This window comes from Staurois parvus, unplaced genomic scaffold, assembly GCF_062004578.1.
Source record: "Staurois parvus isolate SC_StPar_1 unplaced genomic scaffold, SC_StPar_1.0 ptg000376l, whole genome shotgun sequence".
Taxonomy (NCBI): domain Eukaryota; kingdom Metazoa; phylum Chordata; class Amphibia; order Anura; family Ranidae; genus Staurois; species Staurois parvus.
In genome coordinates, this window is record NW_028318172.1 from 2,401,607 (window position 1) to 2,420,560 (window position 18,954).

The following is an 18,954-nucleotide window of genomic DNA, read 5'->3' on the forward strand; positions in this document are numbered from 1 at the left end:
GAGTCAGAAGCTTAAGCAGATGGTGTGAATGCTGGTAAATGATACCTTTGAACATAAAAGATAGATATTCAGCAAAATTGAGATTTACAATCACAGGCAAACAAAACTTGGTTCTGTATGGGTCACAAAACCAAGTAACAAATAATAATATTTGCGAAAGAAAAAAAGCACCGCCAGTGATAAGCAAAACTATGTTAGTTTATATTTTCTAGACACCTCTATTACTGACATAGTATAACTCCTCCATGTAGCATTTTCCCTGTACCACAGACTAAAATGTAACAGGATCTTGGTAAAAATCCTTAACAGAAGCTCCTTACTTTTCATTAAAAATAATTTTTTTACAGCCCATCCAGTATTGTGTCTGCTTAAAAGAAGAGAGAAAAAAACACTTAACTAAAAAAATGTAGTGCATATCCATAAAAACCTGAAATTTCCAACAATGTTTTACAGTATCTATATTTTTCATTAAATAAAATTCCTATAAAATAGATATATGGAAAGCCATTGTTTCTGGCTCATAACTTTTTGGGCCAGAGAAGAAATGCACCCTATTCACCAATGTAGTAACCTACTAATATGCGTGAAAGTATTCCAGATTGTTATGTCATTCATAAGTTGTTGTATAAAATTGGAAATAACTGTATCATTCCATTCCCCCCCCCCCCCCAATAAGGACAGATTAAAACAAATCTGAAAAGGTCTAGCCGCTCTTCCCCACTCTCCAACACGTAAAAAAAGTTTTGGCTGGAGTTCCATTTAACAATATTAATAAATACAAAGTTCAAACCTACTTTTTGGAGCCATTTAGCAGATTTCTTTCCAACCCAGTCTGTACTATATTCTTTCATTTTCCCTCATGGTCATGCACATGAGCGTCATACATAGATCGAGTATCATACCTACATATCACGTATCAGGCACACAATGAAAACCCAACCTTCGTAGATAATGTTACACCTCTAACAAAGGTTATTAAAAACCCAGGGGAAGCCCTGCTACCTGCCCTCTGAACAACATATTATTGCTAGATGTATTGATGCTTAAACAGTAACATTGAACGTGTTTCTTTGTATAAAAAGCATTTTTATCACACTATTCATTTATCGCAACTAACACTTCATCAAAAGATCCAGGAGAAACACACACAGCTGCACTCTGCTGGTGATCAGTTAGTTTGTTTATTTATTTTATTTATTCACCAAATACAATTGTAATGGTAGTAATGTACAATGAGTCATTCTCAGAATGGCACAGCATTGCCTTATTGGATTCAGAAAATGGTGTATTATTACTAAGTCTTAAGTCCATGCAAAGGATTCATAAAGCTTGAATAAATAAATAAAAACAGGAAGAAAAGAAAAAAAGAAATAAAAAAAGGTACAAAATTAAAAACACAACTATTACGTCCCTTGAAAGAGGCGGTTAACAGCTGTTATCTCACATTCAGAGACTGCAAGGATTCCTGATACCATCCCTTGGTTGCAAGTAGCAGTAAAACATTCTTCAACCACATGGTTTAGTTAGTCCAAAAAATTAACTTTCATGGTCACCAGCAGTTCTAGACAGAGAATGGAGGTGCCACCACCAGGATATGTGACATATGCACACCTTTATCAAGTGACTACACTGACTTGGATGTGTATCTCCTTAAGTTCTAAAAGTACCAGTACAGAGGATATCACACTGTAAATATCGCAGTGTGTAAAATCATGGAGCAATTTTGTTACCATAACGTATTATACATTGGGGGGATTTACTAAAACTAGAGTAGATAACACTTGCAGCAGCTGTGGATAGTAACCAAACAGCCTCTAGCTTGAGCTTGTTCAGTTAAGTTTTGAATATGAAAGCTAGTTTCTGACTGGTTGCCATTGACAGCTGTTGCAGATTCTGTCTGCTCCAGTCTTAGTAAATTCACCGCACTGCATATATGTTTTAACAACAAATGTGTCTGCAGCAGTCAAGTGTATTATGATTTCCTTTGATAAAGCACCAGAGCTGTATTGACAGATTTATCATGGGATATCATTGCTTTATCTGGCAAGGTAAATATGGTTATAATTAAGTAAGCAGACAGCTAGCTGGGCTAAAGAACCTTTAGTTCAGCGAATATAAAAAATATGGTAACAGATACATGTTCCCAGTTAGCCATTGTCCCAATAAATCATTTTTTTTTAAAGAGGCAAAATTATTCACAGGTGGCTATTTTTCTTGTTAAAGTGCAATCAAGGTAAACAGAGTTATACATATAAAATAATTCTAAAGAAGGCGCTGACTCAAATGGGCATAGAGTAGTCTTCAAAATACACATTGCTGCTGCAGATCCACTGCACTGTCCCATCAGTTTCTGGAGATTCCTGAAGCAGGTTTAGGAAACATATACATTCATATGTTGTCAACTACCCTGGTATATGGCCTAGGTGAAGCCAAGACCAGCATTTACAGAATGTTATAAAACGTGGTGGAAAGTAGTGTTCAGCCCAACAATACTCAATGCAGTAGGCTCTGCCTATCAAACTAAACCCCGCCTGGAAGAAGAGTGGTGTAATAGATCTGCAGAACTGCCAGTTCAGACATTAGTCAGTTGTACAGAAGATATAGAAATTCTAACAAGGGCATATTATATATTAATGAAATATCTTGCACAAGGTAGAAATATGTGCAAACATTCCATATCTCTGGCTTGAAATTCTGAATGTAAAACTGAAAGTTGCTACATATGCAAATATTTACAGAAGGGAATACGGATGTAAACTTTTTATTATACATGAAATGTGCAGCATATTTCTACATGTGCACTAAAGTAAAGCTAGCACATATATAATATATATTTATATATCTATATATAACAATTTTAGCTGGATATAAAGCATTTTGTATTTAAACATGTACTGTATAATACATTAGTTAGGGAGACAGAGCTGACATGGAACAGGCATCTTGTAGCAAGCAGCGTATTGATGTGAATCTTGTCAGCACATACTGATTGTACGCATGTCACTGTCACCTGGGTCAGTTTTCACACATTCATGGTGGTGGCAGCATGTTACATAAACACCTGATAAGGGCACCCCCCAGTGACTGCCCTAAACTGCCATCCAGCCGGCTGACAATCATTCTGCATCCAGAAGGTGGCTGTGTCTCTGATGTGACATTGCACAGTCACCAGCATATATCAGAATTCAGATTATTAACAAAGAGTTGTTTATAAAAATACAAATGTAAAGGGTTCCTCTTAAAAAGGAGCGTGCTGGGGAGGGGGTCCAGGATGAATTCGGAAGCTCATGCAAGAGATGGAGCAAATAAAGTCTTAGTCTTGCTTGGGTTTGGACAGCAAAAGGACGGCCTGTGCCTGCTCTGCGCCCTCCAGCTGCTCTGCTTCCGACCTGCTGGTATTTTGATCATGAGGGGCAAAATGGGGAAGAATGGATGGTTGTCCAGTCTATTATTGTTCTGATGCTGGTTTACGGATAAACTGGAGGGGACATGGTATTAATAATCACAATTCAACCTATATATACACATAAATTTATATATATATATATATATATATATATATATATATATAAACACAGCTGCGCAGGTGGGTTCCCTGTGGGTCCACAAATACACACACAGCTAAAGATTATTACTTCACTAGAGACACATATTGTCAGAATAAAGTGCATTTCTAACAACCTACAGCCCCTGGGGTGTACACTGTGAGGCAGGAGGAGGAGGCAGCACCTGGCAAGGACTGGAGTTGATAGGCACAAACTCCATGGTGCTCCAGTCAACAAGCACCTTCTTGGCACACAGGCAGGTGCTAAGGAGAACAGCAGCCAGTGCATTGTAGGGTTGGCTTTAACATGAGTTGAGACTCATCACTGCCCCCAGAGCCCAGGGTGAGGGACAGTGACAAGGGAAATAGGAAGGTGCTGAAATGGATATCTCCACATTGGAGGTCATTGGCGAGGACTGAGTGGAGTGGGGAGCCAGATGGCACCATCAGGAGACCTGCAGAGGGTCTGGATCAAGGTGGAGGGTGGAGATTTGCCAGCAGCCTCAAAGCCTTTCCTTCTTCTCCATGTCCACAAACATGCACAGCCAAAAGTGCTTACAAATCAGGGAGGAGAGTGAGCGCTGGAGAGCAACCACTTCCACACCTTATACTCCGGAGGGAGACTTGTCCGACACCCCCTTCAGCACCTCGTCTATTCTGTCATCTTCAATAACAACTGAGGAGAGGGAGAGACATTGGGTTGGGGATCAGAAGACTAGAGCACCAAGAGAGGTGACAGTGGGAGGGAGGGAAAACAAAATCACAGGAGACCAAAGTGATTAATGAGATGCAAGGAGTTGCAAGATGTGGAGGAGGTGAGGCCTTGGAAAGCAAGCAAACAACATGTGCATTCACTCCCACACTGCAGCTGGCTGTAGTCTAGCAATGCACACACACATATGAACACAATGATGCATACACATGTAAACAGACACATCGTCCTTACTGCATTCACAAAGAGCTTAGTATATGAAAACAGTAGGGGAGAAACATGAAGCCACTGCAGCAGAAAATTACAGCTCTTCATCTTTAAGGGTAGGTTGGACTAATCGGATTACTTCCTAAGGAAAATAGTTCTAGTTGCTCCATATTTCATACATCTGGCTAAAAATGTATATGTAAAATTATATTTAAAATTCTAATACTAAGGATTTACAAACTGAAACTTAGGGAAAACTCTTTGAATAGAACACGTCACATGTTTAGTATGTCTTTCAAAGCCTTCCAGGCAGTAAGAGTAGGTCTAAAAAATAACAGGACTAGGGTGAAAAGACACATGGCTGTCAAGTTCAGCAATAAACTATTGGATTAAAGTGGCATCAAACCCAAAAACAAAAATTTTATATAAAGCAGTTTATCAGTTCTTGGATGTGGTGGCTGCAGGGGTGGACTGACCATTGGGAAACTCAGGCACTGCCCGAGGTCTCGGGATCAGTAGGGGGCCCCATGAGATGCCCCTGGTACCTTTTTCATAGGCTTTTTTGAGTTTGGGCAAGGACACAAGGGCCCCATGATCCCCTATTGCCCGGTGCCCCCTGAGTTGTCAGTCCGCCCCTGGGTGGCTGTATTAATTTTTTTGATTTCTTTTTTCTGTTTATTTTCACCTGGTGATCCAGCCAGTAACTAACTTATTGTCTTAGGGCTTGTTCACATGGGCGGTTGGCGGACAGTAAAAACAAGCAGTTGAGTGGTGGCTTTTACTGCAACCTGACCACCCACCTAAACAAAGCCATGTAGCTGGCTCAGAGCTGTACCCATGCTGCAGTTGTGATGCTTTGCAGTCATGGCACATCATACCTGACAGGTGTGAAGTAAATGGACATGAATGGGGCAACTGTGTGCAATGCATGTGGCTGCAGTATGGTTTTGCAGCATTTTGAGGATTGAAACACGTGCTGAGGAGGCAACATATTGTCTCTTCATTTCCTGTCAAATGCTGTGTTAGCCACATGTGTGAACAAGCCCTTAAGTTGTCTCCACTATGGATGGAGCAGCAATGAAGCCACCCATGGAAAGCAACATTATCAATCTGGGGAGAGGGTAGATTCTCTAGTAGATTAAGATGGGCATGTCTAACAAATTGAAGTCAAAACTCCAGCTAACACTTTTTAAGCACTTACAGCAAGTTTTTTCCTTTCAGGGTAAAGGTTTTACTTGTATGAATAAAAGCTGACCATCATAAGCACCCCTGTCAGTGCTAAAAGGTTTGTCTCAACCTTCTAAGTGCCACTTTAACAGGTCAAGTTGATCTGTTCAATGAAATAAAGGAAGTTTTAAAATACCAGACTTACTGGCTGGATCACCAGGTGAAAATAAAGGATAAAAAGGCCTGTAAAGAAAATAAATGCAGCCATCATATCTAAAAATTGCTAATCTGTAATATATTACATTTTTGGTTTTGGGTTTCATACTGCTTTAAAGCTACCATAATGATTCCTTTCAAAGTACGATATTTTGAGCTGGGGGCAAAATAACTGTACAAAAATGTTACTTTAAAAAAAGAATATAGCTGGATTAACTGTGTTTTTACCATAAAATAATGTCAACGCTGCAACCTTGCGCTCACTTCAATGCTCATGTTCTGGGATAAGATAGAAATTTTACTACAGCATTTCAACTTTTTTAGATTCGGCTCCCCTTTATATATTGTGATTTGATCATAATATAGATCTTAATTTTGCTACAAAACATTTACTTCAAAATCTGGCCTTAGGCCTCTTTCACACAGGCGTTCCGTATGTCTATTTTTCATCTGTCCGTTTATGGATGAAAACTGGACACCCATGCATTTCTATGAACTAGCAGATGTAAATGGATGATCATCCATTTACATCCATTAATGTCCATATTCATTAACAACCGTTTTTTTGAACAAATGAAAAATGGATGTAAACGGTCCCTTTTTTCTTTGAAAAAACGTGACTGAACTGATGAAAAACATGGAACACCCCTGTGAAAGGACCCTAAAGGAAATGGGCAACAAAACTTTGCCACAAATTTTTCAAAGCCTCTCCACTGCTTAAAAAAACTGTAGATATGATGATTACTTAGCTTAACATGTTATATTTAACATATTTAAAAGCAGTGTTCTTAACTCTAACCACCTAAATAAAAAATTTACATGTGTTATAAATACTGTCAAAAGAAGCAGTATTATCACCTTGATCTATACACTATATTTCTGACAAAAAATGTTCCCCTTACAATTGTCTATGTTCTATAGGCTGCACAAAGGAAAGGAAATAGCTTTACTCAACTGCATTTGAAAACAATACATCTCCCAAGCTCTATCAGCCCAAATAAACAGATCAATACAAACGTTGACTCACACAGGGTTTAGGTAGAACACTACACACATGTATGCTGCAGCAGTCAGATCAGCACCTTGGACAGCAGCATGTCCAGCAGCCAAGATGTAACACAGTGAATCTCTCAGCAGGAGGGATGGAGATCTTGCTGTAGCAGGCTCAACATGTGAATGTACCTGTATGCATCAGGCTGGAGTGCTGGGACTTAAACGGAATAGCTTGCTCTAGTATATATCTGACAGCAGAATGTTTATATAGCTATGATCACAAGTCACGCCATTCCCAGTGCCTGATACTGATCAACCCTGTGTGACCTGCCAGCAATCATGCAGTCTGATGATTTGTAAGGAGAGACTCTGTGGCAGTTCTATGACAATATTATGATTCAGAGATAGTAATTTTAAATAGGAAAATGTACATGTCATTAAATAAAATGGGTCTGTCATTAATCTAAGAAGAGCTTTACATTTATGTATATTATATGCATATATGTCTAAGCTCAAAGTGTACATTCTAAATGTATGCCTCCACATTGTATCTGATAGAAATTCTACAATCTATTAATATTAGAAGGCTTCCACAAATAGAGGATGACAGTTTATGGAAATCCCTCCGAGGAGTGAAGGAAATCTATCTCCAGGTGGAAGCAATGAATGGCACCAGGCATGCCCAGTATACTCCTGGTATGTTTCCCTAAAAATATGTCTGCTTACTTATTACATCCAGCTTAATGTTTTGGAATAATGTGATTGCATTTATCTGGCTAGCCTGTCCCAATATTCTGTGCGCCCATGTTTCCCTCTGATGAATGCAGTTTGCACCGTCAGACCCATAAACTTATATGGAGTCTATAGATACTAGTCTGAATTCTGTACACTTTTCTTCTTAACACATGTAAATGTGTGGAATTACCTCTCTAACGGGCAGGTTGCATCTAAATATAGATTTCCTCTGTAAATATATCTCCTCTGTCCAGAGAAAAGTAGCAGAGCTTCTTTAATGAAGTCACACACTCTAAATAATGAAATCACTTACACCCACAGACACAAGTGGACAGACCAGCCTGCTTCATGCAGTGAGGGAGATGAACAGAAAAATAACCACATATACATTTCAACTAGAAAATATACATTGCTTCATTTTGGGGGATGGAGGTTGGGAGAATTTAAAAAGAAGAAAAAGGAGCAACACCAAAAAACAAATGAAAGAACATTTTGGGGGGAGAAGTGGAGGGGGATCCGATGGGTGGTTTATGAAAAACTGGGGATTGAGGAGAGCAGACATGGGGATTAACATGGGGGCATAGCTGGGGGATGGGCGGCAGGAGGAAGCATGGATGAATCATGGGAGATAAGAAGGGTGATTGAAGAACTGAAAGAATGGACAATGAGAAAGAGCATAAATGAAGATGGGGATTGACAGGGAAAGATGAAGTATGAAAGACATGGGGGAGCATAGATGACAGATGGGAAATTACAGGCAATCTTTGAGGATGGTAAATTTTGGGGCTTAGAGAAGCATGAAAGAAGATTGAAGGAAGCATTTATAGGTGATGGGAGGCAGGAGTGAATGATGGAGGATGGCAGGTTTTAGAATCATAGATAGCCCAGAGAATATGAGGGATTATAGATAAAACAGAGAATAGGAAAGGAGTTTATATAGAGGATGGGAGGTTGGAGGTACAGATAGAGAATGGAAGGTAGTGAGATCATTGATGGAAAACACAATATTGATATGGAAGACTGAATAGATTGAAGGAGGGTGGAAGATTGTGGGGTCACTGATGGAACATAGAATGATGAGGGGAGCATATACAGAAGATGGTTTGTTCTGGGGTTCTGGGATTAAAAAAATAAGAGGGAAGCATATGTAGATGATCACAGGCTAGAGGGACTGACGGAAGATTGTAGATTATGGGTACAATGGATGGAAGAATATTGAGGGAAGCCTATGTAGAGGATTGGAGACTGGGGGGCTGGGTATGAATAAAGGATAGTAGATGGTGAAGATCATAGAAGGAAGGGAAGTGTTTGATGTTAGCATACATAGAGGATGGGAAACTGGAGAGACTGATGGAGACTATAGATTGTAGGTATCATAGTTGGAAGAGAAGGGACCGAGGGAAATATATATATATATATATATATATATATATATATAAAATATAAAATAAATATACATACATAGAGAGAGAGTTACAGATTGTGATGATTATAGATGGAAATGAAGGGCTTAAGGGAAGCATTTATAAAGGATGGATAGTGATGGAAGATGGTAGAATGTGGGGGTCACATATGGAAGAGAATGGATTAAAGGGAGCATATTTAGAGCATGGGAGACTGATAGATGATGGTAGATTGTGGGAATCATAGATGGAAAAGGAGTATTGAAGGGTGCATTCATAGAGAATGGGAGATTGATGCAGGATGGTAGATTGTGGGGATCATAGAAGGAACAGAAAGGATTGAAGGAAGCATGAATAGAATATGTGAAGCTAATTGAGGATGGTGGATTGTGGGGATCATAGATGGAAGGAATGAATTAAAAAGAGCACATACAGAGAATGGAAGACTGATGGAGGATGGTAGATTTGTGGGGATCATAGATGGAAGCGAGAGTATTGAATGGTGCTTATATTGAGAATGGGAGACTGGCTGAGGATGGCAGATTGTGGGGATCATAGAAGGACGAGAGAACATTAAAGGGAGCATATATTGAGAATGGGAGACTGGCTGAGGATGGTAGATTGTGGGGATCATAGAAGGACGAGAGAACATTAAAAGGTGCATATACAGAGATTGGAAGACTGATGAAGGATGGTAGATCATAGGGATCATAGATGGAAGCAAGCGTACTGAATGGTGCATATATTGAGAATTGGAGACTGGTTGAGGATGGTAGATTGTGGGGATCAGAGAGGGAAGAGAGAACATTAAAAGGAACATATATTGAGAATGGCAGACTGATAGAGGATAGTAGATTGTGGGGATCAGGGATGGCAGAGAGAATATTGAATGGTGCATATATAGAGGATGGAGGTTGGCAGGTGTGAAATTACAGATGGAAGAGATTATTGAGAGGAACATCCATGAACATCCAAAGAACCTATGGGGAGTAGCAGATTTTGTGGGACACAGATGGATGATAGGGGATCACAAATGGAGAACGGAATACTGAGATGAGCAGGGGGTTGAAGAAGCTTGAGATAGACAACAAACACACCAGGGAATTGAGAGATGAGCAATGTATTTTGAGCGTTGGGAGATAAAAAGAACGGCTGGAATGAAGATAGGTGTTGGGATGTAGATACAGCTTTACATCCAGTGGAGTAGATAGATGGATGGGTCTGATAGAGACCTGAACACCTCATCCTCTTACCTCTCTTTGCTCTTCCGATCTGTCCCAGTTTTGGGGGTCTTTTCTGCTGGTTGCCCCCAAAAAAAGCGCTGGTGTCCTGAAGACGGCAGCTGAAGGAGATCTGCCCCACCTCGGTGTCTGAGCCATAGTGCCCCATCTTATCCTCACTGTAGGGGAGAATCTCAGACATGTTGACAGCACCAGCAGCAAGTCTAGCAGCACGGAGAGGTGGCTGGACTGCGAGGACTCCGATGGGGATCCTGGAGTAGACGGCTGGCGGGGATCCTGCGGAAGATGCAGTGCGGGGGGATGGAGGATGAACAGAGAGCTCTGGGCACGGAGAGAGATAGATCGGCGTTAGCTGCGCTCCCCCAGCTCCTTCTGTAGACGTCTGAGGAGACTCTGAGAGATCCTACATCATAAAGAGAAGCAGTGTCCAGGTGACGTCATGGGAGGGGGGTGTGTGACATCAGGAAGCGAGTGCGGAATAACAATGACACTGCAGCAAACAAGGAATCAACTTCACAGAAACAAACCCCAGAGAAGAGGACCGGGCGGGCGGAATCCTGGGGAGGAGTATATCCTAGGCTGGGGTCCGGGGACTTCCTACCTCGCCGGGTCTGATGGACGGGCACCGAGCCGATTAGCATACATCGTCATAGAACACATGATCCGGACCTCTTACTTACATCGGTGACTTTACACCATTACCTGGATGCGGGTCACCTCTACCCTCTGACAATGCATGACCGCAGAGAACGTGAAAGGCATTCCTTAGGTATTCTATATATTTATATGTTCATAGGAACATGCTGTAATCCTTCAGCGATCAGCCAATCACGAATCGTCTTTCCCTGTTTCTCTGCTGTTAATTACAAAAAGGTGACACCTGATTGGTTGCAAGCCCTGCGCTGTCTTTAGAAATCCCCAGAGCAGCCCTTCTCAGTCTTTTACCCCCAGAGGAATCCTTGATTTTCAGCTCTAGGGGAACCCCTGCTAAAACCAATTCATTGTTGGTCCGTGGGTAAATGTCCCTGGGAAGAATGCCTCTCTGACAGTGGTGATCAGGATACAACCTCTACAGACAGCTAAAAAGAGCATTGCAGGGGTGCACTGACAACTGCTGGGCTATTCACAGAAAGAACATTGGGGAACTGGAGGAAGTACAGAGAAGGGCAACCAAACTGATAAGAGGCATGGAGGAGCTCAGCTATGCTGAAAGATTAGAGGAACTGAATTTATTCTCTCTTAAACGGAGATTAAAGGGGGGATATGATCAACATGTATAAATAGATTAGTGGTCATCAGGGGCAGACTGGCAACTCATGGGGCCCCTGGCAATAGGGGATCATGGGGCCCCTGTGTCCTTGCCCAAACTCAAAAGATTAAGGGGGGATATGATCAACATGTATAAATAGATTAGTGGTCATCAGGGGCGGACTGACAACTCATGGGGCCCCCGGGCAATAGGGGATCATGGGGCCCCCGTGTCCTTGCCAAAACTCAAAAAAGCCTATGAAAAAGGTACCAGGGGCTTCTCATGGGGCCCCCTACTGACCCCAGGCCCTCGGGCAGTGCCCGAGTTTCCAAATGGTCAGTCCGCCCCTGGTGGTCCTATAGTGAAGTGTAAAGTTATTTATCCTGAGGTCATCACAGAGGACAAGGGGGCACTCTTTATGTCTGGAGGAAAAGAAATGTAATCTCCAAACATGGAAAGGTTTCTTCACAGTGACAGCTGTGAAAATGTGGAATAGACTCCCTCAAGAGTTGGTTCTGGCCAGCTCAGTGGATTGCTTTAAAAAATGCCTGGATTCTTTCTTAGATACACAGAATATAACTGGATACTAAGATTTATAGGTAAAGTTCATCCAGGGAATATCAGATTGCCTCTCAGGGGATCAGGATACAGTTGCTACAGTATATACCCTTTGCACATATAACAGTCCTTGTACCCACAATACATTCCTAATTACTGTACCACAACTGACAGACATAAATAAAGGTCAAAGGGGATCATTTAAATATATATATACATTTCTATTGCATATGCTTTGATGCACACAAAAAAGATGTAATTTTGTCTGAGCCAACCTTAAAAATGAACTTCTTTAAGCAATTGCTGGGACAATGGTCAGAACTATGTAATGTACAGCATAATGTATAGGGTGCAGAGGCCAGGAGTCAGCATAATACAAAAAAAGAGTGCAGCAGTTGAGGAACCTTGTGTTAACATCAGAGTCCCCCTTATATCAGAGTCCCCAGCATTTCCCTATACATAAGGGTTTCAGGAGTCCCTCCTTACATCAGAGTCCCCAGTGTTCCCTTTTACACCAGAGTGCCCCCCTTACATCAGAGTCCCCAGACATCCTTTTTACAAAAGAGTCCCCAGAGTTCCCCCTTATATCAGAGTCCCCAGCATTTCCCTATACATAAGGGTTCCAAGAGTCCCTTCTTACATCAGAGTCCCCAATGTTCCCCCTTACACCAGAGTGCCCCCCCCCCCTTACATCAGAGTCCCCAGACATCCTCTTTACAAAAGAGTCCCCAGCATTTCCCCTTACATCAAAGTCTGCAGGATTCCCCTTTACATCAGAGTCCTCAGAGCTCTCCCTTTACATTAGAATCTGCAGGGCTCTCCCTTACATCAGAGTCTGCAGGGTTCCCACTTTCATCAGAGTATGTAGGGTTCCCCACTACATCAGTCTACAGCAGGGGTGGGCAAACTTTTTGACTTGAGGGCCGCAATGGGTTCATATATTGGACCCGGGGGCCGGACCAAGAGTAGATGAATTATGTGTATGTGTCATCCATAGTAAGTATAGTAATATTCCCCCATAGTAAGCATAGTAATTAATCCCCCATATAGTAATTCATCCCCCATAGTAATTCATCCCCCATATAGTAATTCATCCCCCATAGTAATTCATCCCCCATATAGTAATTCATCCCCCATATAGTAATTCATCCCCCATAGTAATTCATCCCCCCTATAGTAATTCATCCCCCATATAGTAATTCATCCCCCATATAGTAATTCATCCCCCATAATAATTCAGCCCCCATATAGTAATTCATCCCCCATAGTAATTCATCCCCCATATAGTAATTCATCCCCCATAGTAATTCATCCCCCATAGTAATTCATCCCCCATATAGTAATGCATCCCCCATAGTAATTCATCCCCCATATTAATTCATCCCCCATATTAATTCATCCCCCCTATAGTAATTCATCCCCCATATAGTAATTCATCCCCCATATAGTAATTCATCCCCCATATAGTAATTCATCCCCCATAGTAATTCATCCCCCATATAGTAATTCATCCCCCATAGTAATTCATCCCCCATAGCAATTCATCCCCCATATAGTAATTCATCCCCCATAGTAATTCATCCCCCATAGTAATTCATCCCTCATATAGTAATACATCCCCCATAGTAATTCATCCCCCATATAGTAATTCATCCCCCATATAGTAATTCATCCCCCATATAGTAATTCATTCCCCATATTAATTCATCCCCCATATTAAGTCCCCAAGTCCCCCGTGTCAATTCACTTACCTTTGCTCCGCGCGTTCCTCTTGCCGTGTCCCGCGCCGTTCCGGTGTAGCATGAAAATCTGTCTCCTATGAGGATCTGTCCCCCTCGACGTATCTGCGCATGTGCCAGTTTCAGGCATTAGCAGCCAATCGGCGATCTCCGGCACATGCGCAGATACGTCGAGGGGGACAGATCCTCATAGGAGACAGATTTTCATGCTACACCGGAACGGCGCGGGACACGGTGAGAGGAACGCGCGGAGCAAAGGTAAGTGAATTGACACAGGGGGGACTTGGGGACTCCAGGGCGGACTGTGAGAGGAGCCTAGCTCCGCGGGCCGGATTAAAAGGTCCGCCGGGCCGTATACGGCCCGCGGGCCGTAGTTTGCCCATTGCTGGTCTACAGGGTTCCCCTTTACAGTTCAAGGGGGAGCTCTGCAGATCCTGATGTAAACGGAAACACTGCAGACTCCAATGTAAGGAAGAATGCTGCAGACCATGATATAAAGGGGAACTCTGATGTAAGAGAGTCTCTGGTCACCAAAGTCCCCCCTTACACAAGAGTCCCCAGAGTTCCCCTTACATCAGAGTTCACAGAGTACCCGCTTACATCAAAGGTCTACTTTACATCAGAACCTTACAGTGCAAGGGGGAACTCTGCAGTCCCTGATGAAAGGGGGAACTCTGTGAACCATGATGTAAGGGGGAATGCTGTAGACTTTGGTGTAAGGGAGAACTCTCATGTAAGGTGGACTCTGGTCACCAAAACTTCCTTACATCACAGTCTGCAGAGTATTCCCCCTTACATCTTGGTCCGCAGAGTTCCCTTTTACGTCAAAGTTCCACCTTACATCAAAGTCTGCAGAGTTCCCTCTTTACATCATAGTCCACAGCTTTCCCCTTTACATCATGGTGCTCAGAGTTCCCCTTTATATCGTGGTCCACAGTATTGTTCTTTACATTAAAGTTCCCCTTTACATCAGGGTCTGCAGATTCCCCCTTGCACTGTAAGGGGGAACCCTACAGATACTAATGCAAAGGAGAACTCTTAGTTAAGGGGGAGTGCTGAGAACTCTGATGTGTGGAGGGGGACTCTGGTGATTAAAGCCCCCTTCACATCGCTGTAGAGGGGGTGATGTTGCAGTCAGTGTGTACACAATAAAAAAGAATGAGTGAGCGCTAAAAGTCAGTGAGCAGCTAAACACCAAAAGGTACCAAAAACCTCAGAAAATGAACAATAAAATAGCAGGGTGTAGCGCTTAAAAGTTGATTATCATGATATGATAAAGGAAACTATGCATCATATAACGTCAAGCCTTATCAGCAGCTTATAAACATGACAAAAACATCAATATATTAAATGATGACAGTTCTAAAGAACAAGTGACAAAGTGACATAGTGCAAACGCACGTAAATAAGTGTATTGCATCACTAATCAGTGACTAGCCATGTGCACGGTGTCAGGTATAAGTCCAAATATTAAGGTGCCTAAAGGTCTTCCGGATCCAAATGATTGGTGATAAGTCTTTACACTTTTCCTTATCACCAATCATTTGGATCCGGAAACCTTTAGGCACCTTAATATTTGGACTTATACCTGACACCGTGCACATGGCTAGTCACTGATTAGTGATGCAATACACTTATTTACGTGCGTTTGCACTATGTCACTTTATCACTTGTTCTTTAGAACTGTCATCATTTAATATATTGATGTTTTTGTCATGTTTATAAGCTGCTGATAAGGCTTGACGTTATATGATGCATAGTGTGTACACACACACTCATTGACCTGATCAGTGTGATCCCTGCCCCCTCCCTCTTCTGTGTGCAGAACAAGGTAAGGTATCACAGACACTACTCCACTTCTCACTGACAGCAGGGTACCTGTGCCCTCTCCCCTGCGACTAGACTGACTCATCCCAGCCCGGACTCCAAGACTGGCTGGCAGGTCCCCTCAGGCCAAATAAAAACTAGGAAGTGCAGCGCTGAAAGGCGGATCAGCTAGAGGAGGAATTTACATCCTCCTTTAAATGCTGGGGCCTGAACTTGGATGGTTGTTAGGACGCAAGGCAGGTAAAGCAACCAATAGTTTTCATAGGTGTCATCAGCGGCAGGACTTGGAAGAATAACTAAACAGCTAGTCCACTGCCATAGAGCCTACAGAGGGAAGCCAGCCTCCCTATTCTTATGGATAGTTTAGTCCCCTTTGTAAAAAATAAGGACGGTTGGCCACCCTGATGGGGCCCCATACTGTCCCCGGGCCCTTGGGCAGAGCACAAATGGTCAGTCCACCCCTGGAGCATTGGCTGCATGCAGCTGACTCTGCCAAGTGGCCTTGACCGCACAACAATGCAGGCACTAATAGATGGGAGGTCAATCAGCCACAGCTCAAGAAATGCCTAGCAACCTCTGGAGGATTCCTAAGATTCCACGGGTTGAGAATGGCTACCCTAGGACATGTAGCACTTCACATACCAGATAAAGCAACTTGTTTCCATCAACACTGTCAGTGAAATTTAGAACAAGGGAATCTGCAGGGAAAGTGGAGTTGTTGCTTTTAGCAACCAAACTGGTTTTATAGTAGTCTGTAGAAAAGTGAAACAAAGCTCCACCTTTGGTCCACATTCATACAGTACTGACTACAGCAAGGGGGATTTATTTCAGGAGTGCTGGACCTTGTGGCATTCTGCTATGGAGTCAGAGATTTAATGTCGATGTTAGCATTGGATGGCATTTTGTTTTCCTAAAGTGGTATTGAACCCAAAAACATCATATATTGTAACTTACAAATCTTTAAATGTGGTGTTGTCAAGTAACACACTTCCTTTCCTAGGCCTCGATTATACTTGCGTTGCCCTCTAAAGAGCAATCTGCATTGAATCGCTCTTCAGAGGACAAGTGACAGGCAGTGAGGAGGCATGATATCGCCACCTCACCCCTTGTTTTAACTCCTTAAACCCCCACCGCAATTGCAGGCTGTTGCAAGAGCCCCCATGAGTTGACTGGGTCACATTCAGCAGGTGGTGCTGCAGTTGTAGCCATGGCATATACACTCCCCTCTTCACTGCCTTTGCAGGTATAGGGGGATTTGTTGGGGCCTTAAGGTGCCTCCACTCTGAATGGAGGAGCAATGGAGACACCCTTGAACAGCAGCATTGTCAGTCTGGGGGGAGGGTTGTATTGGATAAACTAGCAGATTTAGATGAATGTGAATAACAAATTAAAGCCAAAGGCTAGTTATATATTTTTTGCAGATACAGCAATCATTTTTTTTCTTTTGGGATAAAGGTTTTTTTTATAAATAAATAAAAGTTGGCCATTGTAAGCAACCCTATCATTGAAAAATGCTTTGTCCCAAGCCTCTAACTGACACTTTTGCTGGACAGCTTGGTCTGCTAAAGGAAGTTGAGAAATAGGAGGTTTACTAGCCAGATCACTGGGTGAAAATAAAAGGAAAAAAATAAATAAATAATGCAGCCACTACATTTAATGCATTTAATGATAAACTCCACCCTACCGATCAAAAATGAAAATGTTATATCTCCAGCACTGTATAAAAAATACTTACTAGTCCATGGAGTCTAATCAGCATAATCTTGCTTGTAGGTAAAGTTCTTTCTACATTGCTTTTTTCAGGCGTTACCATCTCGAATCAAGATCTGATACATGCACAGAAATGCCATGGGGGTCTTTGCCAGGTCTATGAAACTTGGCACAATCCTGCGGCATGTCTGCACATGCATTGGATCCCCTGGATTTACTTTTTTTTTCAGCTGTGTAGGAGGGAGGGTGTGGAGGCAGGAGACAGAACCTTAAGGAAAGGAGGGGGTGAAGATCTGCTTTAAGGATTAGCAGGCTGCAATCTATTACATTTTTTGGGGGGGTTGGAAACGCTTAAGCGCTATGGATTCTAAATAATTCCCATGCTTTTGTTTTCATGAAATACTTAGTTTGACGCTTTTTTTTGGCTTCTCAGCACTGCTGCTCTCCTCCAGCCTTTTTCAGTGACTTCGTGTCTACAAGAAGGTGGTGTTGGCTGCACATTGCTCTGGACCGGATAGCTATAACATTGAACCATGTCTGCACAATGTGTGTCAACATAGTCTCTTGTAGAGGTATGTGTGTGACAAAGTGACAACATAGGAGTACAACTGGTAAGAAATTGTCATCTCATAACAGGAAGTGCCTATGCAAAGACCTTCATGGCAGGATCAACAATATTTATTTTAATGAAAGCTGAAAGTTTAAAAATATTTGGTGTTTGGGTTTAGATATACAATGTACAATAGGTGTGAGCAATAAACAGGATGCTTCTACTCATGGCCGTTCTGTGAAGGCAGCATGGATTTTAAAAGTTAAAGCGGAGCTAATTCCATATCCAAGGGTCACATTGCTGTAATAGAGTTGAGTATATGTGGACTTTAGTTCTGCTTTATATGTTTCCCTAGTACCTCAGTCCAGCGATCATCACTATTTACCGCTGTACAACCTTTCTCCTGAAAACATTCCCGCTGCCTCCACCTTTTAGTGCGCATGCCCTAGTGTGGATCTTTTCGTGAGAAAGGCTGTGTGGCGCTGGGCAGAGCTGCACACTGAAGATTTCTGGAACAGAAAAGAAGATATGGCGGGTAAAAAAAGTATTTAACACTTCACCATTTTTCTCAGTAAATATATTTGTAAAGGTGCTATTGACATGAAATGTTCACCACATGTTGGTAACAAGCAATGCAATCCATTCATACAAAAAAAACAAAACAAATAAGTTCAGAAATTAAGTTATGTGTAATAAAATTGAATGGCATATGGAAAAAAATATTGAACACATGAAGAAAGGGAGGTACAAAAAGGCATTGAACGCCAAGACACCAGCTGAAATCTATCAGTAATTAGAAAGCAATCTTGCCCCTTGTCAGTGCAAATTAATACCAGCTGGTTCAGTCTCAACTGATGGCCTATAAAAAGTTGTCTCAATACCATCTCATGATGGGTAAACGCAAAGAGTGCTCTCAAGACCTTTGAAACCTTGTTGTTGCAAAACATACTGATGGCATTGGTTACAGAAGGATTTCTAAGTTTCTGAATGTTCCAGTGAGCACTGTTGGGGCCAAATCTGGATGTGGATAGAACATAATTTCACCATAAACTGGCAATGACCAGGTGCTCCTCACAAGATTTCTGACAGAGGAGTGAAAAGAA

The 18,954-nt window shown here is 42.1% G+C and overlaps 1 protein-coding gene across 1 annotated transcript; it reads right to left on the minus strand.

Annotated features, from left to right (window-relative positions):
* Positions 1-1,162: 1,162 nt before the first annotated feature.
* CAMK2N2 (calcium/calmodulin dependent protein kinase II inhibitor 2) lies at positions 1,163-10,892 on the minus strand. The gene is made up of 2 exons (XM_089685493.1): positions 10,231-10,892; positions 1,163-4,220 (listed from the first exon to the last, which is right to left on the minus strand). The coding sequence occupies exons 1-2, from the start codon at positions 10,397-10,399 to the stop codon at positions 4,150-4,152; spliced, it is 240 nt and encodes a 79-aa protein (XP_089541619.1). The 5' UTR covers positions 10,400-10,892; the 3' UTR covers positions 1,163-4,149.
* Positions 10,893-18,954: the final 8,062 nt, after the last annotated feature.

Coding starts and splice junctions, on each gene's coding strand:
- CAMK2N2 (XM_089685493.1), bottom strand. CDS start 10,399: ATGTCTGAGATTCTCCCCTACAGTGAGGATAAGATGGGGCACTATGGC. Junction 4,221..10,230: donor GATCGGAAGAGCAAAGAGAG/GTAAGAGGATGA, acceptor CCCTCTCCTCAG/TTGTTATTGAAGATGACAGA.